General features: G+C 43.8%; 1 protein-coding gene and 1 long non-coding RNA gene across 4 annotated transcripts in view; one reads left to right on the top strand and one right to left on the bottom strand.

The window, feature by feature from the left end:
• The window catches only part of Tbc1d4 (TBC1 domain family member 4), a 160,531-nt gene extending 135,656 nt beyond the window's left edge, over window positions 1-24,875 (bottom strand). The window contains exon 1 of one of the 3 annotated variants that reach the window (XM_075950169.1): window positions 23,627-24,875. In XM_075950169.1, coding sequence (XP_075806284.1) covers window positions 23,627-24,124 — 498 coding nt within the window. In that variant the 5' untranslated portion in view covers window positions 24,125-24,875. The remainder of the gene's footprint in view (window positions 1-23,626) is intronic. The other 2 variants (XM_075950170.1, XM_075950171.1) reach the window with 2 other exon arrangements.
• Window positions 23,441-26,512, top strand: LOC142836144 (uncharacterized). Its single transcript, XR_012907998.1, has 3 exons — window positions 23,441-23,701; window positions 25,899-26,149; window positions 26,265-26,512. It is a non-coding gene; the product is annotated as an uncharacterized LOC142836144 (long non-coding RNA).
• The last annotated feature ends 223 nt before the right edge of the window (window positions 26,513-26,735 follow it).

The raw sequence follows: 26,735 nt of genomic DNA on the forward strand, positions 1-26,735 counted from the left end.
CAGCCCTCCACGTAGTGTCAGAGGTGGGCTTCCTCTTAGGGTGTGGGCCTCAAGCTGGAGCAGTCATTAGTTGGCCACTTCCATAATTTCTGCGCCACCTTTACCCCAGCCTATCTTGCAGGTCACAGGTTATGTAACTGGGCTGGAGTCCCAATCCCTCTACTGGAGCTCTTGCCTGGTTACAGGAGATGGCTGGTTCAGACTCTGTATCTTCCATTGCTAAGAGTCTTAGCTAGGGTCACCCTCGTAGATTCCTGGGAGTTTCCACTGCCTTAGGTTTCTAGCTCATCCCACAGATGACCGATTCCAATTGTCTTTCTCTCTCTCCATCCTCCCTGCATCTGATCCCTCCTGTTCCCATGCCCACCCCTCCACCCATGCCCACCCCCATCCACCTGCAATGTCTATTCTATTTCCTTTTCACAGTGAGGTTCATGTATGCCCCTTGAGTCTTCCTTGTTACTTAGCTTCTTTGGGTCTGTGGATTGTGCAGCTGGTATTCTTTGCTTCTTCTGGACAGTTTATTAGATGCAATGCTGTGTTCTAAAGCTAAAAGACTGAAAACTATGTTAACTCTTATTATTTGGTTCTGCTCATTCATCTATTTTATTAACAGCCTTTACTTGAAGCTACTCTCAGTTCCCTTTTACAAAAGAAACATGGTATAAACAAACTAAGTAAATGATTTTTAAAAAAACATAATGATAAAATGCTTTGGAACAAGACAGCAATGACAGTCGCATAACATGAACGTTGCAAAAGGCACAAAATTGTATGCTTTATTAACTTTGTATTAGACGAATTTCCCCATCTTTTTTTTTTTTAGTATACAACATAATTGTAGCAAAGAACATGCGATCATCAGCGGTACAATCATTCCCATCCTTTCCTTTTCTCTGCCGCTTCAGAAGGAAAGCTAATCTCTCTCCTGCCACCTGGAGCTCCTCTCCCAAGCAATCCCTTCCCAGTGTTCTGAGATAATCTCCTATCTCTCAGCTTTTGTTAAATATCCTTGAACATTCTGTGAAGCTCGTGGGTTCTAAGATGGCCTGTTCGCTGTTTGGACTTGGAATTACTTTTTTTTAAAGAACGTCTTTCATAGCCTGTATTTCCCTCGGTACATAAATCAAATGAAACCAGCTGTTCTGGTTCAGGGAGCTGAGCTGGAAGCCAGGAGACACTATTTCCTCTCAAGTTTCCCATTGCACCAACAAACACACAGAAAACAAGAGGCAGAGACTTTGCTGAGAGCTGGGGGTGGGGGAGGACAACTTTTGTGTGATATCTCTAGACAAGCACAATGAAAAGAGGTTGTTAGTGCATGTGAGCCATAAAATTGCTTCACTCTTCCTCACTCATACATAGGGGATGCAAGCATTTCAAAGCAGACTATAGTTCAACCTCCCCCAGTTTCTTTGGTGGCAATTTGTAACACCCTCAAAGGCACGGTTAAGCAACAGAAGGGGGCTAATACATAATCATGGAACTGGCGGGTTCTTAGAAAGAACCATGGAATAAAGATAACTTTTCTATAAACTCAGTAAAGATGAGGAAAGTTGATAAACTGCCACTATTAATAAGGTATGCAAATTACATTTCCCTGTTTTTATTTTTTTTTTTTGGCTGTTTTTTTTTAATCTTTTTTTTTATTGAGAAAATGAGAAAAAAAAACAAGTTTCCACCTCCTCCCAGCCTCCCATTTCCCTCCCCCTCCTCCCACCCCTCTCCCCCTCCTCCCACCCCTCTCCCCCTCCCCCCACTCCCCTCCCCCTCCCTCTCCAGTCCAAAGAGCTGTCAGGGTTCCCTGCCCTGTGGTAAGTCCTAGGTCCTCCCCCCTCCGTCCATATCTAAGAAGGTGAACATCCAAACTGGGTAGGCTCCCACAAACCCTGTTTTTAATTGGCGTTTTAAGTCAGCTTTGTCAGTGAACATGACATGTTTTAGGAAGATGGGCTTACAGTTATGCATTTTTGATTGGTGTTTTAATTCCACTGTGTCGACCAGGATGACAAGTTACAAAGAGACTCACACATCACATGTGCGCACTTTCTGAACAATGGGAGCTTTCTCCTGTGTGTTCCGGATCGCCTATGTGACCACAGACTTCAGTACAGGATCTTTATTTTCTGGGGAGAAGGTGGAAAACAAAAGATCATCTAATCTCTGCTTTCTGAGCAGACAGCAAAACGTAATGAGCAACCCCACATATTGTACACTGACTAAATGACACTTGGAATAAGCTGCTTCCCCAAGCCAGACGCGAGTATGCCTGCAATCAAGAGGCACAGGCAGGATTGCTGCAATTTGAACCACAGCCTGGCCTAGTTAGCAAACTAAGCTCTAGGCCAGCCAGACCTGTGCTGTGACAAGAACTGGCCTCCAAAAACCAAGTAAATAAATACATTAAAAAAAAACAAAAAACGTGTACTTGAGAGGAAGGATCAACACTGATATGTATCTAATAAATTGAAGCAATTAACAAAAATACAGGCAACTCTTAAGTAAGTGGTATAAAGAAAGTAGCTGGAAAAAAGATACAAAATTAATCTAATTATGGACTGAAAAAGATTTAATTGAAATAATATCCTACATTTAAGAACTAGTTTACAGAGCCAGTGAGACAGCTCAGCGGGTGAAGTCAATTGCCACCACGTCTGGTAGCCTTCTCCCCCAAAACCACATGGTCAAAAGAAAGAACTGACTCCCACAAGTTGTCTTCCGACTTCTACACTTACACTGTGGCACATGAGCAAGCACACACACAAAATAAAAATAAAACAATTTTTAAAAGTTTTCACAGTCTCCAAAACCAGGAGACTGAATTAGCCTGAGTGGCAAGAAGTCACTGTTTAGTTGGCCTTGTACAAAGTCAGCCATATATCTGCATAACCATATACCTTATATAGCTAGGAGAGATATTTTATAGAACTAAAATACGGTACACTTTATTCACATTTACATTTACTAGATATAATTATTATGCATATATGGCATGCATGGTATTCTAGAATGTACATATATAAACAAGGGGTTGTAAATACTGTTACAGCTCATAAAAAGTATAACATACACAATACATGCTACATACATGTTACAAATGCCTAACTTGGATGAAGACACAGTCCTAACTGCTGTATGCTTATACATGCCAAGACAAAAACTACGAATAGTGTTTTTCTCTTTTTGTTCTAAGACAAGGTTTGGCAGTATAGCCTAAGCCAGTGGAACTCCAAAATCCCTCTCAAATGCTAAGATTATGGGTTTGCAGCATCAAAGGAGGCCTATATAAATTCTTACATACAACATTCAATTATAACACAAATATGTACATTATAACAGCCCTTATCGCTTACAGAGCACATAATGTGTGCACCTGTAAAAAACCTGATTCATTTTCTAGCAGGCATATGCTATTAGTTCCATCACACAGATACAATTATTAAGTCTCAAACTAGTGACTTGTCCAAGTCACACTAGCCTGGCAGAGGAAGAGCTGAATAGCCTTCACATCCACGGCAACCAAGCATGACTTTTTTTTTTTTAAGAAAAAGAAAGACACGTAGTCCAATCTTGCAGATGCCAAATAAAATTACAACGTAATTTTTAGCAGAACAAAAGGGAATAAAAATTTGTGCCAGCTTCTGAGAGGTCACTGTGAAATCCTTTCCATTTCCCAGTTATTGGTAGGGAAGTATCTTTGTTATGTTTGGTGGGCCCCTTTAATTGCATTTGAGGGTTTATGCTAAATAAGGCTCTCATTGTGAGTGCCAATTTATTCTAATAAACTAAGTTAAAAACGGGGCTGGGTACTCCAGAAAAAAAAAACAAAAGCATAGTATTGCAGGGCAGGGTTTGCATCCACCTAGGATCAGCCTGACCGGGAGCTAAGGAACACTGCCCAAAGAGTAGACTAGCACTGCCTGGCTAATGAAGCCTCAATAAACACATGAGACATGCAGTTCTGGTGAGAAACATTCTATGCATACTGTGAAAACAAAAACAACAACAACAACAACAACAAAAAACACAGGCTGTAGTTTTGGGTAGAAAAATCAGAGTAAAACAAAAAAAAAAAGAAAAATCAGAGTAATGAACATAATTTTCAATACTTGTGCAAAGTGTGCCAAGCTCAAATCAATCAATGCTAAAAGTGCAACTGCAAGGCTCAACACTGGAATAAATGAGGCCACTGTAAAATCTGACATGCTTTCAGTAATAATTCTGTAATGCTCACCTCTAATCAGCAATTAATAATAATAATAACATTGTACTCCTACAGAAGATCAGGGCTCAGTTCCCAACAACCACATGGTAGCTCACAACTGTTTCTAACTCTAATTCTCAGGAATCCAATGCCTCCAAGGACATCAAGCCGGCATGTTGTTCACAGGCATGCATATATATATGTGTGTATATATATGCAAATAGTTCATACATAATAATTAATATGATTCATATTTAATAATATTGAACAATAAAACAACAAAAATCACGTGAGGCATTTCATACTCTGCAAGGCCAATAGCCAAGACAAAAGGAGTGTTTGATGAAATGCAACTATTTTCATATTATCCACTCTCTAATCTCTACTGTAACTGAATAGACCACTGCTCTGTTCTGACATGTAGCATAAAACAGTTATTTACCTTATTTAATAGGGTTCATTCCAACGTTTAATACAAAGATACAAATGTTAGTACTAGGGCTCTTTACATTCTTATAAGACTGTTATATTCATATATATTTATATGTAATATATATTATATTTATATTTAAAGCATTACTTACATAGAATTAAATCTGCACACAGAAGTTGTTTTCAAATTTCTTAAAGTTTTTTTTTAATTTCTTCATGTTTTTGAAGATTTATTTTATGTGTATGAGTGTTCTGGCTTAGCCTGTATGTATGTATGTGTACCAAATGTAGCTTCGATTTGGCAAGCCGCTTTCCAACAGCATGCATGGGGCAGATTCCAGCATGTTGGTGCAAGGATGGCTGCAGCTTCAGAGAAACAGGACCTAACAAGCTCCCAGGCCTTTTCCCAGGGTTTCCTTTTGGAATTGGGATCTGGAAAGTCCTCCGCATAACTGCATTGGAAACAAACTCAAACAAAGCCTTGTACAGGCCCTATTCTTCCGTCTTCTAGAGGTGAGAATTGGGTACTCTCTCAAAAGCAATGGAAGCCTGAACATGAGCTTTGCTGGGAAGTGCACAGCTGCTCCCTCGTCTTCTTCTGGCTCTTCAGTGAGAGAAGACAGGCAGGCACTGTGCCCGTGTAACTCACCAAAGCCAATGGGTCTTCTGATTTGTTCTCCCACTCATCTCTGTTTCAAACTACGTGTGTCAGCTGGACTCAGAAGTTCTCACAGTCTGTTCTGTAATGAGCCGAGTTAGCCCATGCTCTTTGCTATGCCCACTATAGCCAGGTACCCACTGCCCACAAGCTACTGGTAACTGTTGCTTTCCTCATTCACCAAAGGGCCTCTGTCCTCTAAGTCAATTTCCATATTTAAAAGTCAGAGGTGGCACAGGACTAGAGAGATGGCTCTGTGTTTAAGAGCACTGGCTGCTTTTGCAGAGGACCCGGGTTCAGGTCCTGCATCATACTGGGTGCCTTACAACCACCTCTAACTCCAGTTACAGGAGATCCAATGGTCTGCTCTGGCTTCCGTGGACACCTGTATGCACATGGTACACATGAACTCATGCAGGTACACACATACACATTAATAAAAACAAATAAAAATTGTATGGCGAGTCATGCTAACCCTTCCACAGTGGAGAATTTTGTGACTTTGTTTTTTAATTCCTATAGCAGCTTTATTCAGAATAACCCAATCTTAAAACAGGAAGGCCCATTTACAGTAAAAATGGTAACCATATTATGATATACATACCAAGGAATGAATAAAAACGTGAAACTTCTGTTACATTGTAGCAATATGACTGCCTCCCAAATAACAGGCTGAGCAAAAGAAGCCAGCACAAAACAAGGCCTACGTGATGGTTCCGTTTATATGAGGCTCAGACACAGGCAATACTTAACCTATGATGAAGAAATCAAAGCAGTGATTTTTGAAAGAAGAATGAGAATATTCCAGAAAAGGGTGCAGGAAAGTCTGTGGCTGGAAATCTTCTGCATGTAACATATACGACAATTTAAAACTTCATTTAGGAACTTATTTATTTGTTAATAAAGCCTTGGACCTAAACTAGGGTTTCTCAGCCTCGGCGTGGTTGCTATTTTGGATAAATCATTGTTATGGGAGGCTGTCCCGCCCACTGTGGAAGGGCCAGCATGACTGCATCCTGTCTGGTCACTAAAAACCTTAGCTCCAGTTTCTGTCAGATTCGCTTGGCATCCACAAGTGTCTCCAGATACTGCTGGATGTTCACTGGGGAGAAAGGCACCCCGAGCTGAAAACCCCTACATTAAACTACTAGCCCAGTAGTGTAGGAGCTCTCAGAGGAAGAATCACGGTACAATAAGGCCATAGCAGAAGATTTAAGTGCTGGAATCCTCGACCTGCAAGAAATTATGTTTTTCATTAGACACAGATGATAGGTTTCCCAGGCTGCCCAGGTGAAGTGCCTGGGATATGTAAAAACACAAATTCCTGGGAGCTTGTCCTGGAGATGGAGTCTTCATAGCTACAGGGCAGGACCTGGAAATCTCAATTGTTCAACAGCTCTGCTGAAGGTTATATATCTATCCATCTATACATACCAGATAGGTATAAAAACAGATGATGAAGATAGATAGGTAGATACATGCACACATATATACATACATACATAGATGACAAATGGATATATACATAGATGACAGACACATAGATACACAGATGATAGATAAATAAATAGATGATAGATAGATAGATGATAGATAGATAGATAGATAGATAGATAGATAGATAGATGATAGATAGATAGATAGATAGATAGATAGATAGATAGACAGATGATAGATGGACAGCCATAAGCAATTTTGACAGCAGAACGCTCAGATTGATCTGCTTATTGTACAAAATATTTGAGAAAGCCTGACAAAAAAAATGTTGAAAATTTCCACAAGCGTAGTAAATAGCTATTTTTCTCTCATGATTTACCACTGTAGACAAGTTCACCAAAGCTGGAATAATATGCATAGGACTTGTCTGATACTGACAGATTCGTATCTCAGGAGGCTTACACCCCCTTCCTTCCCAAAGGCCTAAGGAAGTCAACAGCCTGTGATCAGGACTTTCTCCTGACTAGGGCCTTCATAAGGAAAGTGCATCAGACATTCACACTGGGCCCTTGCTTCCTAATAATCTCCTTTCGGTCTCAACTGTCTACTTGAAGCCACCTCTGCTCTATTGTCACAGTCTACGCCTGCTGTGGTTAACCTAGTTATCAGCTCCCATGTCTGGCACACAAGCTTTTCCCAGGAGGCCTTGGGCTGGTCACTCTGCCGTGGCTGGCTCCAGTCCCAGCAGGAACTTAACTGTGTTTTGGCAATGCCTCAGCCTCAAGGTCGTATTCTTTCCACTAGTAGCCTGTGGTTTATTCTCCACTGCTCTTCAAAGCTCCTTGCTTTTGCCTTCCCCAGCAGTTCCTTCCCATTCCCTCAGGCTAATCAACTTTCCCATCCTCACCTTCTGTCTTCTCTGGGGCACCTGACTGATTGTCTGGATCTGCCTTGGGCTCCTCTACACTGTAGTCCTGGCCACTGCAGTTTAAGGATAACAACTATAATGATAACAACTGAAGGACTGGCACAAGCCTGTGGTCCCAGCATTATGCTGGGTATCCTCAGGCATTATGCTAATGGTATCCCAGGAATCAGCACATTTCTCCTCTATGATTCTATGAGGTGAGCTCTGATACCTCTACAAAGGGGGAAAGAATTCATTATTTATTATTCTCATCGCTGAAACAATAAAACAGACAGACAGTCAGATAGATAGATAGATAGATAGATAGATAGATAGATAGATAGATAGATAGATAGATAGATAGATGGGTGGGTGGGTGGGTGGGTGGGTGGGTGGGTGGGTGGGTGGGTGGGTGGATGGATGGATGGATGGATAAATAGATGGATAGATAGATAGATAGATAGATAGATAGATAGATAGATAGATAGATAGATAGATAGATTTAGATAACAGATACATATATAGATGGATGGACAGACAGGCAGCTAAATAGACAAATAACAGCTACATAGATAGACAGACAGACTGACAAATAGATAAATAGATGACAGATAGACAAACTGACAGAAACTGACTAACTGATAGATAGATGGACGAGCAGATGGATGGACAGTTGAATAGACAGACAGACAGACAGACAGGTAGATAATAAGCAGGCAAAGGCTTCCTATGAAATGACCACTTTGTCTGGCTCAGGGCTTGAGGGGATAGTCCTGTGAGCGCAGAAAGCCATAAGGCAGCCCGCTGGTCACAGGGCACCTGCAGCAAGGAGGCTGAGAAATAACACACGTGCTCAGCTCACTTCCTTCTTTTTATTCAGTCCAGGACCTTGGCTTAAGGGATGGTGTCCCGGCCCACATTCAGGGTGGGCCTTCCCTCCTAGAGAAACCTGGAGGTGTATCTCCAAGGCGATTCTTAACCCACTAACTTTGGTAACAAAGATAAACCACCATAGAGGTTTAGATCAACTGCCTGACTAGTTCTCCACTTTCCACCCAGACTGTACTCTGCCAAAGCCATGCGACCCTGTGCCTTCTGACGACACTACTTCTCTGTATAGATAGTGACACTTCAGAGAAACTGAAGAACAGAAGTGAAGTTTGGGGTACAGGAGAAAGCTGGAAGATGTCAAAGCCAGAGGAAGGGGCTGGGCCATTCCCTGAGTCACTGCAGTGGTATTATAAAGGAGCGCAGAACTGACCGAAGTAGCTAAGCAAAAGTCACCCCACAGGCAACTTACAGAAACTTACAGACTGTACAAACCAGCCATACGAGATGACGGGCACCCATTCACAGTGTGTACTCCATGAAGCCCCTGGCTTACACAGGGCGAGTCTAATTATTCTCCTGTATGTTTGCAGGGGATTCAGTGTCTACCGGCAAAGAGAACAGATGTTAAAAGTCTGCTCAGCCTCTTTTTCTAGCTGTTTCTCCTTTTACCTGTTAGGAGTCTGTGACACATTGAAACAAGAAAAGAAATGTGCACCATAACTTAAAAGAAAGAGGATTTAAAGGCCATCTGTGCTTATCGGTTCCTGGCCTCATTCTGGAAAGAACTGCAAGGGAAGAGCTGTCTGTGGATCGCAATGATCACGTGCTACCCACCACACAGTTCCCATGAATAAGGGAGCTATACATCACTTTAATACCGCAGCTGTGAAAAATTACTAGGTGCCATAAACTTCTCGCTCCATCGAGATGTTCTTGCCAAGTAGTATGATTACATTTCTGAGCCACTTGGAAATCACTAGGATGCCACTAATAGAGCTTCTTAACTTGATTGAGCCCATAAATGCCATATTCTTTCTAAAATATTGAAAATGACAGGGGGGGAAGAAAGTAGTTCCATTAAAATTTCCTTATCATCGAGTCCCGTATTTTAAAGTCAGATTAAGAGATTTATTTAGAATGTAACTCTACAAAAAGATTAAATTTTAATTACTTACCACTTGTCCCTAAACTCCTGAACCCAAACACTAAAACCTGCATTCCCTGAGACCAGTCAGTTGCTGCTGGCCTGTCGTAATAGAGAGCCCCTCAACAACAACGTGCCTTTTCTCCCCAGCTTGCCCCGTAACCATCATGTGTTTATGCCTCAGTGTGTCTGTCTACCTGTCTCTGCAGAAATCACTTAAAGCCCTGGCTGCTAGCTTGCTAATCTGACATTTGATTAGCTCTAGTCAATACTCGCTAGGGTTGTCTGACTGAAGGCAAAGGAAGTAACAAAGATGATGAAAACCCTGACCATTATGAGGTTCTCGGGGCTCTTGTTACAATGTAAACAAAAATTAACTTCTCCAACTCCTATGCTGACACCAGCATCTTCTGTATTATTCTTACTTACATCAACCTGTTTGTAAATACCCAGGCCAGTTTAGCTTTTGAATCACAAAGAATCCAGAAGAAGTGTGTTCAGGTCTGTGAGGCTCCACATGAGATCACCTCCAAAACTAATCAGCAATGAGAATGATGTTGTAGCTGACATCCTGCTTCCTGGCAAACAGAAACCACCGTAACCTGCTAGTCAATCACTTTGTGATAGAAGAGTTAACATATTACATCCTCAGTTCCTCGTATAAATAGAACTCCCATATGATCCAGCCATACTACTCTAGGGAACAGAGCCAGCCTACTACAAAGATGCCTACCCATCCATGTTTACTAAGGCACCATACACGAGAGCAAGCTGTGGTACCAGCCTAGCTGCCCATCGAATAAGGAACAGATAAGGCAAATGTGACATATACACACCCTAGAGTTCTACTCAGCCAGAAAATCAGAATAAAATTACGTCATTTTTAAGAAAATAAATTGAACTGGAAATTATCATGTTACGCGCCAGACTCAGAAAAAGCAAGCATGTTTTATCTGATGTACAGAACTCAGGCTTAAGAGGGGGTGAGCTATTTTGGAATAGCAAGGGGACCAGAGAGAAAGGAACCAATGATAATGGAGGGTATGATTAAAGTATAATATACACGCATGAAAAAGTCATAAGCAAGGTCATGGTTTTATACGATTAATAAACAGTAAAATTTTTAAAGAAAAATATGGTGCCTCTTTTTGAACTCATATTTTTCTCCTCCCTTCACTCATATCTACCCTGGAAAGGGAAAAAGAAGGGAAGGAGGGAGAGAAGAAAGGGCGAGAAGAAGAGGAGAGGAGGGGGAGGGGAGTAAGAGGGGAGGGGAAAGATATAGTAAAGCAGTTAAGAATCTTCCTCCCTCCCCCTCCCCCTCCCTCTCTGTCTTTCTCTCTCTCCCTCCCTCCCTTCTCTCTCCCTCCCTCCTCTCCCTCTCATGCACACAAGCACACACCGCACCTACAGCATCATCAAATTAAGGCTGTCTTTACCACCCTGGGCAACCCAACTAGCTGCCAACGCACCCTCAAGTGAATGCAAATAAAATCTCAGTTAACAGTAATTAATTTCGCCTCACTATTTGGGGTACTGGCTCAGCTTTGGACTCATCCATATTATGAAAAGAGAACTAAAGACTGTACCTACTGAGCAATTATGACTTCGTTTCCTTTTTCAATTCTTTTATTTCCATTTCCTTTTCTTCCATGATCCTAATCACAAATTAAAATTTGGCATTTCTGGGTATGTAGCTTACATTTATATAGCCCTTTTATAGATGCTTTATATGAGTGAGTTCCCTTCGTATTCACAAGGACCTTGTGAGGTTGGCCTATTTTACTGGCTCTACATTGAGCAGTGTAGGACCTTGCACAGGGCCAAAGGCAGTAGAGTTGAGAATTCCAGAAGCTAGACCCCAAAGCCACAGTGCTCAGCTGGTACAGAAGAACAAAAATCGTGCTCTGGTGTTGTGTGTCTGTTGTGAGTCTGCTTAATTGACCTCATTTAATACTGTCAAATAAATAGAGTGAGGGTGGCATTCATATTGCCTCTGTATCAGTGTGGTGATATTTTTGTTTATGTTTTAACAAATGAAGTTTGCCTGAAGACCAGAGTGCTGAGCTAGCTACACTAGCTTGATGGGGGAGTGTCATATATCAATCTGTTGATTTCCTTGGTTAAGCAATAAAGAAACTGCTAGGCCCATTGGATAGGCCCACCCTTAGGTGGGTGGAGTAAACAGAACAGAATGCCGGGAGGAAGAGGAAGTGAGGTCAGACTCCACAGCTCTTCTCTCGGGAGCAGATGCAGGAGAGACGCCATGCTACCTGCTCCAGGGAAGACGCACACCATGCCCCAGCTCCGACCCAGGATGGACTTAGGCTAGAATCTTCCCGGTAAGCGCACCTAGGGGCGCTACACAGATGATTAGAAATGGGCCAGAGCAGTGTTTAAAAGAATACAGTGTCCGTGTAATTATTTGGGGCATAAGCTAGCCGGGCAGGGCAGGTGGCTTGGGGTGTTTGGGGACGTAGCCCCGCCGCCGCGTCCCTATTACTACACTAGCTAGCCATAGATGCCAGGCAGTAGGGGGCACACACTTTTAATTCCAGCACTCGGAGGACAGAAACAGAAGGATCTCTATGAGTTCAAGGACATCCTAAACTATGCGCGAGATCGAATCAGTCTAAAAGAGAAACAGAGCCAAGTGGTGGCTCACACCTTTAATCCCAGCATTAGGGAGGTGGAGACGGGAAGTGATATGAGCCAGCAGGCAGAGATAAGGCAAGAGGAGACAGGAGCTCGGGATTCAGTCTGACGTCTCATAGAGACGTCATTGGGTCTCAGGATTTGTAGAGACAGGATCTTGCCCCGTGGTTCTGGAGGATTCCGTAGAGGTAAGAACTAATAGCCGGCTGCTCTTTCTCTGATCTTTCAGTTTCGACCCCCAATATCTGACTCCAGGTTTTTATTATTAAGACCAATTAGAATTTACAGTACATACCATTGTTCAATACAGCATCAGTCACATAACAAATATTCTGTACAAAAGAAAATGAGGTGATGGGTACAGGAATGAATAAAGTAATGAACAATGGACCAACTAGAAAAATACTTTCTATAAGCAAAGGACCCACTATGTGACAACTCACTACAGAAGGATGGGTTAAAGCACCAGGGTCCTATGTCCAGTCTCACTGCTCTCTTTAGAGCCTGGTTCCCACCTAGGTCACCAGCAACAGTCACTCTCCTGGTCCTTGACCTCGTCACCCAACAGCAAATGTCAGCTCAACCTGGGTTGATCAAGTGTGAGGCAGATCGCTGTGGATATACTCGGAGCCATGAAGACTGTGGGGGGTTGTTCTCTGTATTTACCCCTCCACTTTACACAAGTGAGCATTTTATTCATTAAGACCAATACCCAAAAGCACAAAACAACTGTACTGTAAAAATCTGTGTGTGTGTCTGTCTGTCTGTCTGTCTGTCTGTGTGTGTGTGTTCATGTGTGAAGGTATGAATGTACATGTAGAGGCCAGAGGTCAACCTCAGGTGACCTTCCCCAGGATACTATCCACCTTGTTATTTTGAGACAAGATCTCACACTGGACTGGAACTCACCTATTTGGCAAAGCTGGCTGGCTAACAAGCCCCAGAGATTTGCCTGTCTGCACCTCCGAGCCGTGGGATTAAAAGGAAACAGCACACCCACACATCTCCAGCTTTTTGAACATGGGTCCTGAGGAATGAAACTCATGTCTGAAAGCACTTAGCTGAATGAGCCGTCTCCCAGCCCAAATTAACAATGTTTAAATAAACTAACCAATTTGGTGTCTCCACATGGATGAGGTGGATATAGACATAGTTAAAGCGCTGTGCTGTAATTTGCTTTCATGATTAGTGGCAGGCTTTTCGAAGAAAATCACCTGGAAAACATAAGCAGCTCAAAAAAACTTACCGGGCAAACACATGCCAACTTTCCCTGTCCAAAATCATTTCTATTCTCAGAGAGGGAGGAAAAATATCATAGCCAACAGGACTTGAAAATGAACTTTTACATGAGACAATCGCAAGCAGAAAAACTGGTTCCTAAATAAACAGCTAATGTTCTGGGCCTCAAATCCAACACCAACAGGGATCAGCTCTTGTCCTGAAGTGTGTGTGTGGAAGCTCCCCACATAAGGAAGTGAACTGGAACCAACAAGCTTAATCAGTAGGTGAAGCTCCTGCCACCAGGCCTAACGACCCGGATTTGATCCCCAAAACAAAAGAACAGAACTCCCACAGGTTGCTTGCTCTCTGACTGGTGTGGATTTGCATGCACACACACATGTGCTCACCCACACTAAAGAAACAAACAAACAATTTGTTTGAAAGAAATGACTTGTGAGTGCATTGCTCCACCACAGTAGTGCAAGGAAATAGTTCTAGTAAAGAGGTAACTGTGTTATGAAATGTGTTTACCTTGTCGCTTTATTAAAGAATTGTGTTGTTTGCACGATACACCACCAACAAGGTCTGTGTCATCAGGCCAGGCTTATTCATGGAAGCCAGGTGTCAAAGACTATTTCAGTCACTATAAATGACAAGAGAAACATATATCCAACACATACACTTCGCCAGGGTAATGAAAGAGAAAGCTGTTTAGAACTGTTGATAGTTAATCTCTCATCATCTGTCAATGTGGATTGAGAGGGAGATTATAGATCATACCTGTGTGTGTATCCTGGAGGGTGTTTTCAGGCTCCCCTGAATCACAAGGGTTCTGTCTGATCAATGAATGGCACAATACACTGGTGGATTCAAACCCTGGACAGACTACTGGGGAGGGGAAGCTTCACTAGAGGATGCGTGATTTTGAGGGGTGCATGTTGACCTTGGCCGCTTCCTGTTCCTCTTTCTTCCTTGTTTCCGTGAGGTGAACAACTTTCCTCTACTGTACGCTTCCTCCGCAATGCTCCTGCCACTCTACAGGTCTAAAAGCAATGGGGCCATCGGACCATGGACTGAAACTGTGAACCAAAATTAGTCCTTGCTTTTTATGATGATTTTCTCAGACACGTTATCAAACAACGAAAGTGTGACTAATACAGAACCCATTATATGACAACCCCTGCCCCCTGCAAGGGACCAGGTGCTGATGAAATATTGGGGTGGGTGTTGCTCCGAGGTAAACAGGCTGGAAGAAGGAGAAAATGCCATTCACAGAGGGGATGGAGTTAGAGAAAAGGACCTGTGCTTGTAAAAGTGCATGATCACCATGGCAATTTTAGGGGGAGAAACGGGAGGAAGAAGAGGAGGACATCACTTCAAATTTAACCTACAAAATCCTTTCAGAAAGTACTTAAATTACTTGTTTGAGATGTGATCGGCCAATGCTTACAGTCCTAGCATACAGGAGAATCACATGTTGGAAGCCAGACCGGGCTACACAGTTAGACCCTGTCTCAAGACTCTTTTTAAGTTTCCATTAAAAACACATTATGTGCTGTATATATGTTTTCTCTAAAATTATAAGTGTCCATGTGGGAAAATACCATTGTACAAACACAGTACAACTGACATATGTTAAAGATGATGATAACTAAAGGTAAGGGATTTAGGACCACACATGTATTCTTGCTGGCGGTCAGCATCTAGCTGTCAATTTAAATTCCCGAGGACAGGGACCAGTTCAAACTCATATTCCATCAGTGGATTGGAATGAACTCCTCCCACTGAACTAGGTCCTGGTCATACGACCATGAACAAGCAGGAGCTCCCAGCAAGGAGCTTGCATTCCACAGGTGAAGATATCCACAAAAAAAAAAAAGTAACCAACACAGTAATTTTTAAATGTCAGAAGGAAAACAAACGCCTGACACAGAAGTGGAAAACTGCGGTACCAACCTTCAGCTAGAGAGATGCACTGGAACCTGATCTGAGGAAGTGACATTTGTGACTCAAGCAGAAACCTGGAGGGGTGGAGAGTTAAGGCAGCAAAAAATAGGAAGCATGCACAGGCTTTAAAACTATCCGAAAACTGAACTTGTTTTGAACAGGACAGCTAATTTGCACATCAGAATCGCAGAGTACACACATGAGTGAGATTCCATGACAAGGCTCCATCACCCAAGACGTACAACCAAGAATGTACATACGCCCTGAGCTCAAAGGAAGCCTGGCTTGTGCTTCAGATGGGCTACTCCTTGTAGCTCCAGGGAAGAATGTTGATAGAACGGTAAGAACTGAGCAGGAATATAGTCTCAGCCAAAGATCCCAGTCGTAACCTCAAATCTGAGGAAATGGTGATTAGGGAGATGTGAGCACACCCTGGAAATAATTTCAGTGGGACTGGGAGACATGGCTTGATGGGTAAAAGTGCCTCCCATGGAAGCATGAGAAACTGAGTTCAACCCTGTGCATCCAGGGGAAAAGCTAGGCACAGTGACATGTGCCTGTAATCCCAAACCCAGGGAGGGGGAAACAGAGAATCCTTGAGCTATGCAGCCAGCCAGTCTACCTAAGCTGGTGAGCTGCAGGTTCAGTGAAAGGTACAGCGGGTGATAACTAGTGTTCAACAGGCCGACCTACCATCTGAGTGATGCTCTGGTAGGGAGCCCCACCTGGTAAGGCCCTGGAGTTACTGGCTCTGGAAACCACTTGCTCCTGTCATTTCTTTCATGAGTAACTTCATCGCTTCCCTAAGAACGTCATTTCTTCCCTTAGAATAGCTTTAGGTATTTTCTTTCTGTTTATGTGCTTATCTCATGAAAATATTTTATCTACTGGGCACATATATCTGTGGGTAGTCGGGAAAATAACTTTTCATTTAGATATACAGTTTTGATATATAGAATATATACTGGGACATGCTTCATAACTGGATCTATTTGTCCCATGAGGATTGTAGACACTTAAAAGCCCGTTTTGTTACTTTTTTACTCAGACTAATATCAAAAAATAACAATTTCATCTCAGTCTGACATAAACTGCACATGATTAGCTCACTTTTACCTTAGAACAAGTTCAAACTAGACTAAAAGTTTTTGTAAATAAATCATAAGTTTAAAATCTTACACCTATGTGCAAGGTCAGAGCTGCAGATGTCCAACCAAGGTTACTAAGGAAAGCACGCCAATTCTTTGCTTGCCAATCAGTTAACAAAAGACCTATATCTCAAAGCTTATCTCACTGTACCCCCCACCTACCCTCTGGTCACTTTTGTAACCTTGGATCTCTGTGTTGCCATGGCAATAGCTCAAGTCCCAACCGTTTGCCCTGGGAATGAGCTTTTGACTGATGAGAAACAACTCTTTATAATTTTTTTTACCACTTCAAGGATCTTGAAAGAGACGAGTTTTTTAGAATAGAAGAAGAATTTGAAAGAGGAAGTTAGGAAAAGTTAGAAGTAGGACAGGAGAATTAGAATTATGGAAGAACAATACAAAAAACTGACATGGAAAGGTAAGTAGTGGAGAATTTCTTGCCCTCAGACTTTTTTTTCTAGGACTTCTGTATACTGAGGCATCCTGTTGGAACCATGAGGGGGCATTGAGGCTGGCACTCACTATCCCTCATTATAAAGTTCAAAGTCTCTTCTGAGATTCATGCAATCCCTTCCGTGTAATTCCCTATAAAATCAAAAAACTGATCACATACTTTCAACATTGCACAAGATTTCAACTTTGCACAAGATATACATTACCATCCCAAAATGCAAGGAAGGGAGCATAGTGAGAAAATACTGGACCTAAGGAAGACCAAAAACCAGCTGGGCAAACATTAAACTCTGCATCTCCATGTCTGATGTCAAAGCACTCTTCAGATATCCAACTCTTTTCAGCTCTGTTGACTGCAACATGCTTCTCTCTCCTGGGCTGGTTCCACTCCCTGATAACAGCTCTCCTAGGAAGGTATCCTAACACTCTGGCATCTCGAACATCTTGAGGTCTCCAAGTCAACCCAGGCTTCAACTTCACAGCTTCATGCAATTACCTCTCTTGGTCTCCACTCAAGGACAACCCTGACACATGCCTAGCCTCAGAGGTTTTCCTTAGTCTTGGGCGCAGATTCCATAGCCCCTTTCTTCTATCCCTAACTCCAGAACTGTGAGGCCAAAGCTGCAAAGCTCTGCTGCTTGCTGAGACTGGAACATGGTCCCCTCATTCTAAATCTTTGTCTGCTTTCTGGCTTTCAATGGCTAAGTGCGGCCATCCTGCAACTTGTTCTGTATACCATGCTGTCCTCAGACTCAGAAGAATCATTCTTCATCAAAATATCACAAGAATAGTCTCTAGGCCACATATTAATATTCTTCTCCTCTGTAACCTCTTGAGCAAGGCCCTCACAGTTCATTAAATCACACTCAGCACCACTGTCTTCCATGTTTCTACTAGTGTGGCCCTACTAGCATTAGCAATGCTTGAAGTATTCCGGTGCTTTCTTAATCGGAAGTACTCACATCCAAATTCCTCCGAACCAAAGCCATGGTGAGGCCTTTCACAACAATACCCCAGTCCCTGGTAATAATGTCCATCTTAGTTAGGGTTTCTATTGCTGTGAAGAGACACTGTGTGCTGGAGAAGTAGCTGGGAGTTCTATATCTTGGAGGCAACAAGAAGTGAGCTGTCTCACTGGAAGTAGCTTGAGCAGGGAGACCTCAAAACCCACCCCCACAGTGACACACTTCCTTTAACAATGCCACACCTCCTCAGACAAGGCCACACCTCCTAATAGTGCCACTCCCTTTGACAGGAAAGCTTAGGCTTCCACATCACAGTCCATCACTGGAGGAAGTCAGGACAGGAACTCAAAACAGGACAGGAACCTGAAGGCAGGAGCTGATGCAGAGGCTATAGTGGGGTGCTGCTTACTGGCTTTCTTCCCCATGGCTTGCTCAGCCTGCTTTCTAACAGAACCACCAGCCAAGGGTGGCACCACAATGGGTTAGGTCCCCATCAATTACTAAATAAGAAAATGACCTATATGGTCTAGCTCAAAGCAGGCTCATACCAGAAAACAGGCAGGTTTGTGAGCCAGGGTGAGACAAGCCTCCTAGGGATGTTTTTACTTTCACTGCTCTAGGCTGCCTTATAGACTTGCTCCAGAGAATGCAGGGAATAGCCGGCTCCCTCAGCGAGGAGCTTAAGACTCCACTTCAAATAAGAACTTAGGACAAAGCAAACAGCAGGCCACCTTCTTTCACATTCTAAGGTACCCGGACCTTCTAAACCCGGCTTTGTATGAATGAAACTCACTCACGGCTGAGTTTCATTGAGTTGAGTGTCAGTGAGTCTGGCTGAAGTCATGCTTTGGAGTATGTTCACTGTAAACAGCACAAAGACAGTTGTCTCAACATTGCCCGCTTGAAGAGCCATATACATCAGCTCAGGGGCTCATGAGGAAATGGCAAACAGTGTCAATGACTAAATTCACCAACTTCCCAAATATTTACATTTGATAGAAAGTGGGAGCTATTCAAAACTGAACCTTCAGTGTACTGCTTGACCCAAAGGAAGTTTAAAATGTGAAGTTAGACTTACTATATGGTTTTTAAGATTCCAATTTCAGCTCTTTTTTGTGAAATCAGAAACTTCACAGTGGTGTGGGAGGTCCTTCTGTTTATGTGTTGCTTTCATTGGTTAATGAATAAAGAACTATTTTGAGCCTATGGCAGGGAAGAACAGAACTCAGCTGGAAAGCTAGGCTGTATTCTGGGAGAAAGAAGGGCGGAGTCGGAGACACCACGGAGCCACCGCCGGAGTCAGGCATGCCAAAACTTTGCCGGTAAGCCACAATCACATGGCGATCCACAGATTAATGGAGATGGGTTAAATTAATATGTAAGAGTTAGCCGATAAGAAGCTAGGGCTAATGGGCCAAGCAGTGATTTAATTAATGCTGATTCTGTGTGATTATTTCAGGTCTAAACTAGCAAGGTGGCCGAAAACCAACAAGCGGCTTTGTCCCTCCTACATCACAGAGCTTGCGTTCATTCCCATCATTCCCAGATAGCTCTGTGTAACACCCTGAGAAGGGTCAGCCCCAGATGAGTTCCCCCACAGTCCTCACTCAGCCCTCTTCAGGGACACTAAAGTTTAGAACTACTAAGTCTTAGCAGAGACGGTTCCTATGGAGACCACATTCGACCCTTCAAACTAAAGATCCTCTGGCAGGAATCTGCCCCCTCCCCTGTGCAGTCTATCTTTTATAATATCAGAAGGTGCTGTGCAACCTGCCAAAAGAGGGAGGCAATAAATTGCCCTACCCGGCTGGGACACCTAGGAACCACCACAATGACCTGCAAGGCAAGGGATCTCTGAAGGTGCAACAATGACATATTCTGGCGGTAACCAAGAGCTGTCTGATTGAGTTTCAGGCCCACTCAGGAGAGAAATCACACCAAGCCAACCGCCCAGGGTGAGTAAGGCCATGGTTCTTAGAGAGGAACCCACTGTATAACCACTTTATTGGACCAGCATAATTCCTAACTGCATTCTAAACCTTCTCCTGGTATCGCCGTTCTCATCCATCATCACAGAAGCTTCTCTTTGCAGAAGACAGAGACTGTTACAGAAAACCCCCAGCAGGTCAAAACACAGAGAACAGCTGATTGTGGGGTACCTAGCCCCAAGGGATACATATAAAACAACTCCCCACTTAAGGAACATGTTGGAAGAGTGGGTAGGAAGATCCTAAGAGCCAGAATACCAAGAGTTCTGCTGTTAGATTGTGTCTAATAGAATGACAGAAAAGCTGCATTCATGTATTGTAACAAGAACTCCAGGTGGTAGCTGTTCCTGCCTTTAGACCCAGAACTCAGGAGGCAGAGGCTGGTGAATCTTTGTGAGTTTGAGGTCGGTCTGGCCTATAGAGAGTTCTAGGAAAGCCAGGGCTACACAGTGAAGTCCTATCCCCACCCCAAAAAATACGAAAAAAAAAAAAGTTAAGGTAGAAAGGGGAAATGACAAGGGATCCCACCCCTCCACAAAGAAGCCCAGGGAATTAATAAACTACTGGGAAAGAATTAGCCTTGCTCAAGAATGAGCCCTCTAACTGGTCACCCAATACAGTGGTCAGCCCCAAAATCATACACATAATAAGAGAAACACTAAATGGACTCACCAGGTTGTGCAGATACATTTATGCACATATATGTAACAATAACAATCAAAGAAAAAGAAGCCATAAATTTGAGAGGGAGGGGAAAGTGATATAGGACAGTTGGAAAGAGGGTTTAGAAGGGCTTGAAGGGAGGAAAGGGAAGGGGAAATTACATAATATTTTAATTTGATTTTTTGTTTTATATTCTTTTCAAGGCAGGGCTCCTCTGTGTAGCCCTGGCTGGAACTCCCTCTGTAAACAAGGCTGGTCTCAAACTCACAAAGAGCCTCTGCCTCCCAACTGCTGGGATTAAAAATGTGTGTCATCATGTCTGACTTAATGTAAGAAAAAAAAGCCATATATGTAAACCAAGGACTCAACTAGGAATTTATAATAAACATGTGACTTTCACTGTTTTCTCTGAAATAAATGGGGGGGGATTAACATAAACATTTTATTTGTAAATTAATAGCACATTCAACCCTCTTAACATTTAAATACATGGTGGAGGTAAATTCAAGGATGTGTGTAATTGGCTCTAAGTCCTATATCCAGGGGAGACACTGTAACTACTGTTCAGAGCACAGAGTGCCAACACCTGCAAGGAAAAGCAAGGCCATACCCCAGACCAGAATGTAGCATAAACCAGTCAGCCAGGGTCACTAAAAAATCTCTCTCCCTCTCCTCTCCTCAACAGGGTTTCTCTGTGCAACAGTCCAACAGCCCTAGCTGTCCTGGAACTCACTCTATAGGCCAGGGTGTCCTCGACCTCACAGAGATTCCCCTGCCTCAGCCACTCGAAGGTTGGAATTAAAGGCGTGCATCACTATGGCCAGCTACGAAGAGTCTCTTAAAAGCCTGGAGACAGTAATGTAATGTTCTTCCTTGTTGCCAGAGGCAGAACACTGTATTAGACTGCAACAAAGATAGTGATAATCTTGGGAATTTTCCAGTTTCATTTATGAAATGAGTCTTAAATAAATAAGCCTGAACCAAAACTCACCGGCCAGCCATGGTAGCAAATTTCAAGTCATTCACAGTGAAGTATTCTGTTGTGAGCATAACAGTGAACACAAATTAAAATTGCCACCAGGAGGCCTCAACCCTACACAGAGAACTGCAAACCATTAAGGCATGCTGAGAGTGCAAGAAATATTCTTCCCTGGAGACAAGCACACCAATTGGTTATCCAACACCAAATGGTCAGCCCTGAAAACACACATACATACTAGTAACATTACACGGCTACTAATATTGCATATATATGTATGAACTAATAATGAAAAGGGGGAACATGAATTTAAAAGAGAGAAAAGAAGGGGCATATGGTAAGGCTTGCAGGGAGGAAAGGGAAGTGAAGAATGATACTATTATAATCTCAAAAATAAATGTTTTTTTTTTAAAAAAAATCTTATTTTCCCCTTCACGTTGGCCTTTCTGGTTGTTTAGGGTATTTGTTGCTTGGGGGCTGGCATGGCTGCCAGTGTTCAAAAGCACTTCTTGTTCTCCCAGAGGACCAGAGTTGGGTTCCCAGCACCTACACAACCACCTAGAAGCACAGCTCCTCAAGGGGATCCAAGGCCCTCTTCTGGCCTCTTCAGGAACATGTTTGTGCATGCACACACACACACACACACACACACAAATAAATAAATAAAAATAAATCTTAAAATAATAAACCCAAAGATGTTTTTCTCCTTTAGAATGCAACAGACTGGAAACAACTGTCTTTTACTTCAGTTTCGTTAGAGGACTTTTGTGGAATGTCAGCAGCAAACAATAATATTACAGTTCAATTGTGGAATAAGAATAAAATAAGGACTTGATACAGGATGTTTTTCTAATCTATTCTTAATTTCCCAGCTATCTAAAGGACACCATGTGATAGAACCTGAGACTTTATTTATTTTTATTTAGTCCACATGAATTCCCCTAAAAACCTCAATCCCTTTAAAAATACAATTTAGACACACACACATGCACACACTTTTCTTTCCACACTTCCAAACCTGTTTCCCAAGGCATAGTTAACTACGCTGAAGTTTCCTATCTCTGTGAGAGCAATGGTTCTCAGCCTTCCTAACGCTGAGACCCCTTTAATACAGGTCTTTATGCTGTGGTGATTCCCAAACACAAAATCATTTCACTGCCACTTCATAACTGCATTTTTTTTGCTACTGTTATAAATCATAATATAAATATCTAATATCCAGGATATCTGATGGGGGTCATGGCCCACAGGTTGAGAATCGCTGTGTTAGCTAGTTCTGCACCTGTTTATGAAGAAAGTCAAGGTTTCATTTAGTAACAGAACATTTCGAGTTGGTAAACTATGGAGAAATATTGGACACTAAGCTAGAAGCTTAGAATGCCTTTTAAAATGACGTTTGAAGCCTCTTCTGTCACAGTGATTCTGAAGTCGCTCACGTACGCACTTACTGTCATAGTGGCTGCGAAAACAACAGCAAAGGTCTTCCAGTTTCAAATTCGCAGAATCGCACTCCATTGACAACCTAACAGTTCGAACTCTAACCCTAAACTGTGTTCTGAAATCTCACCTCCCAGGCCTGGACACCTGGAGGTGCTTTGGTGACAGTGACGTGCCCGCCAAGCAGGTATAAATGCAGGACCACCAAACGGAGAAGGGGGGGGCAGTCTCCTGTACTTCTAATAAACACACTTGCACGTATGCACTCCTTGGCGAAAGCCAGACAAGCCAGCACCAGTCACCAGGTTCCTCCTAGGATCCGCGCTTTTCATCTCCTCCAAGCCACTCAGCATCTGCTTTCCTTTCTCCCACTCAGGTCGGCCAGCCCATCCCGAGGCTAACTCAACCACCAATTACTTTCCCTCCCACTCCCAGATCCTAATGTTGAGAGAGAGGAGCGCGCCACGTGGATCTCGAGCCAGCAGCCAGATCCAAGAGGAGTCCCTGTCTCGCCAGTCCCCGCGGCTCTACTCCCGCCCCGGGCGCATGAGACTTGCCTGGTTAGGGTCGGTGGCTCGGAAAACGTGGCAGGCCATTTGAGACTCGGGGTCGTCCGGTTGCGCCTTGATCAGGTAGGCAAAGTAGGTAAGGTCGTGGCTGTTGTGGATGAAGCGCGAGATGTGCTGCGCCTTGTGCTCAAAGATGAACACCCCGGTGTTGGGCTGCACAGTCCCGGAGCCAGCGCCCCCGCCGACCCCGGCACCCGGTGCGGGGACGCAGCGCAAAAAGGGCGCGCTAAGCACCAGGAGCACCTCGCGGGCCGCGGGCGCCCCGCAGCCGCCAGCCTCAGGCTTCTGGCTGCGCCGGCGGATCTCGGCCATGAGCCAGGGTAACATGGGCAGCGTGGTCCTGTGATCCAAGCACGACCCTCCCACGTACCATAGCCGGAAGCGCTTGTCACCGGGCTTGGTGGCACCTGGCTGCGCTGAGGTACCCGACTCGGGCTCCAGAGGGTGCGGGAAAGGCTCATCCTGAATGCAGCTAGGCGACTCCATAACTCGCGCCTAGCGAGGGCGCCGCGCCCCCAACTCTCACTGTGCAGGCGCCGCGGAAACTGCCAACTGTCGCCCCAGGCCCCGCGCCTGCCTTGGTGCCACCGTGGGAGCCCTTGAAGTCCGCGCTTCAGCGGCCCTGCCCCATGCGACACTTTCCCGGGCGCGGCTAGGAGACTCCGGCTGCAGCGCAGTGGACTAGAGAGAGGGGAGACCGAGGCTCACGCGCGCATTCTCCTTCCTGGAGATTGCGCTTCCGGACTCCCCTGTCCTCCTGCCGCCCGTCCACGGGATTGGGGACCAAGCCGGCCGCGGTCAGTTGCTCCCGCTTGTGCAGCCCGCTGCGGCCGCGCGCTTGCCCAGCGCTGGCCCTGGAAGGCTGGGCGGAGAGTGGGGCTGTGGGAGGGAAGGGGTGACTCGGGGCGGAGCTGACTGCTAGCAGGGTGACCGGCTGTCACCTGGAAGGTCGGGGGCGCGGGGTTGCGGCCCGCTCAGTCCCGGAGAACTATTCCAATGGAAAATAACAAAAACCAAGGTGGCCTCTCCCGGGCGGCTCCTCCAGCCTCCGACTCTGCAACCCAGCTCGCTGCTCCTCCTCTAGGGTTCCGTTCCTCCCTCGTTTCTTCCTTCCTTTCTTCCAGGCCGCTACTTTAAAGCCGGCTGCTGCCCTGCCTCCAACCCGGGCGGGCGACGAGCTAAGCCTGCAGCAGCAGATCTGAGGTCTCCTCCCAGCCTCTTCCTCCTGCCTCCGCCCCTCACCTCGCCTCAAGGGGCAGCCTTACCCAGCCTGGCGCGGGCACTTTCCGGACCAGCTCGGCCTCTCTCTTCTTCTGGAGACTCTACCGCCCCCTGGAGAGGGGCCATTCTCAGTGGGGCGCTGGGATTTTTTTTTTTAACTGGATTTTTTTTTAAGCAATATTTGCTTGGTTTTATTCCGTCTAAAGTGTGAATATTACTATATTCTGTATCCTTTTACCTATTCTCGCCACTGATTGTGTTTTCAATCACAATTTTATGACAAAATAATTAAATTGTAATATTCACTTTAAACTTTAACACTGGTGTGAATCTCCCGTTTCCTAATGCAGCTAACTTCCTAAAATATAAGGAAGGTATACGTAAACTTTTTTACATATCTCCACTTCAAAACTAATGTAAATTTCTTCCCTTTTATGGATGAGAATACATATTTCAAAAAGCATTTCAGGGTTAATTTAATTACTCTATTTTTAAAGTAGAACGGTAGTAATATAATTATGTTTTCCGTTTTAGCAAATTAAACTGATTTTGTTACTGCTGCTACGTGTTGGTTGTTACTATGTTAAGACGAAGTCTCCTTCCTGGATACCACAGGTTCCCTTACAACACTGCATCTTCCTGCCTCGGGTTTCCACGTCCTGGGTTACAGAAATGCATCATCATCCTGGACGAACTCCCACACTCTCTTCATCCTCTTGTACTTCTCTTATATTTTCTATTTAATGGTGTTCTTACTTTCTCTAATATCCTGTGGTCCTTTGCTTCGTTTTCATGCAATGTCAATATGGTCAAATTTGCTGCACCTCTGGGGCCACCAACTAGCTAGCCTCTTGTGAACCATCGTCTAAGCTCCAAGACAGAGGTGTTATTGATTGATTGAAGTCATTTAACTTAACACCTAGAAAACCTTTGTGCAAAATAGAGCCCAAGTCTTCAAGGAGTAATGAAACATCTGAGAACATAGACTGAGACATCCTCAGACCTTAACAGGATTCTTACATGGTTCTCCTTTCCCTAGGCTGCATGTCTGAGGGCTGTGAAAGAGAAAGAAAGGAATAAAGACATGGATCAATTACAGAAGCCTTATAGACCTGCCAAACCAATCAATGGGGATTACAGTTGTGTTTGGAGCCTTCCTCTGCCAGTTCCTACTGGCAAAATAAATTCAAGCAACAGAGAATAAATTTTCAGTGATTGACAGAAAAATGGATATTGTCTCCTAACATATAACAAGTGGAATAGGGTTGTTTCCTGCTCTGAAGCCCTTGGGTGGGTCTTTATTTCTGTGTTTATCTTTTGTTTATAACTATTACTGCATGGGAAGATAGTTCTCTCTGCCTTCCTCAAGTTAAGTGTGGTCATGTGATGTGACTTATTTTGACAGAGACACGTGAGCAGAAGTGACTTGGGCTGTAGCTGAAGAAGAAGCGTTTAATTGGAATTGGAATTTAATTATATTAGCGTGGTGGACACTTGGCCCACTCCCGCAATCCAGTGGCTGTGGTGTAAACAATACGTCCGCAGGGAAGTGCCTCATGATCAGATACCAGAATGCTGAGCGATCACTCTGCGGACAGCTGTCCTGGAAAATCTGCCAGAGACAAGACAGACTCCTCACACATACATAATAAACTGTTTTCCTCTTAAGCCATTGAGATTGTGGGTGTGTTTGTTTCCTTATTAACCTGTCCTAGGCTATCAAATAAAATGCATTCACTAGCACACATTTATAACTTGTTTTATAATGATTGATGTACTTGACTTACATGAACTAGACGGTAAACTATTAGTTTCTTACAATTACTGTTTCACCTCCAGAACTCACAGAACCATTCACATATAAAAAGCACTCGAT

Source organism: Microtus pennsylvanicus, chromosome 15, assembly GCF_037038515.1.
Source record: "Microtus pennsylvanicus isolate mMicPen1 chromosome 15, mMicPen1.hap1, whole genome shotgun sequence".
NCBI lineage: Eukaryota > Metazoa > Chordata > Mammalia > Rodentia > Cricetidae > Microtus > Microtus pennsylvanicus.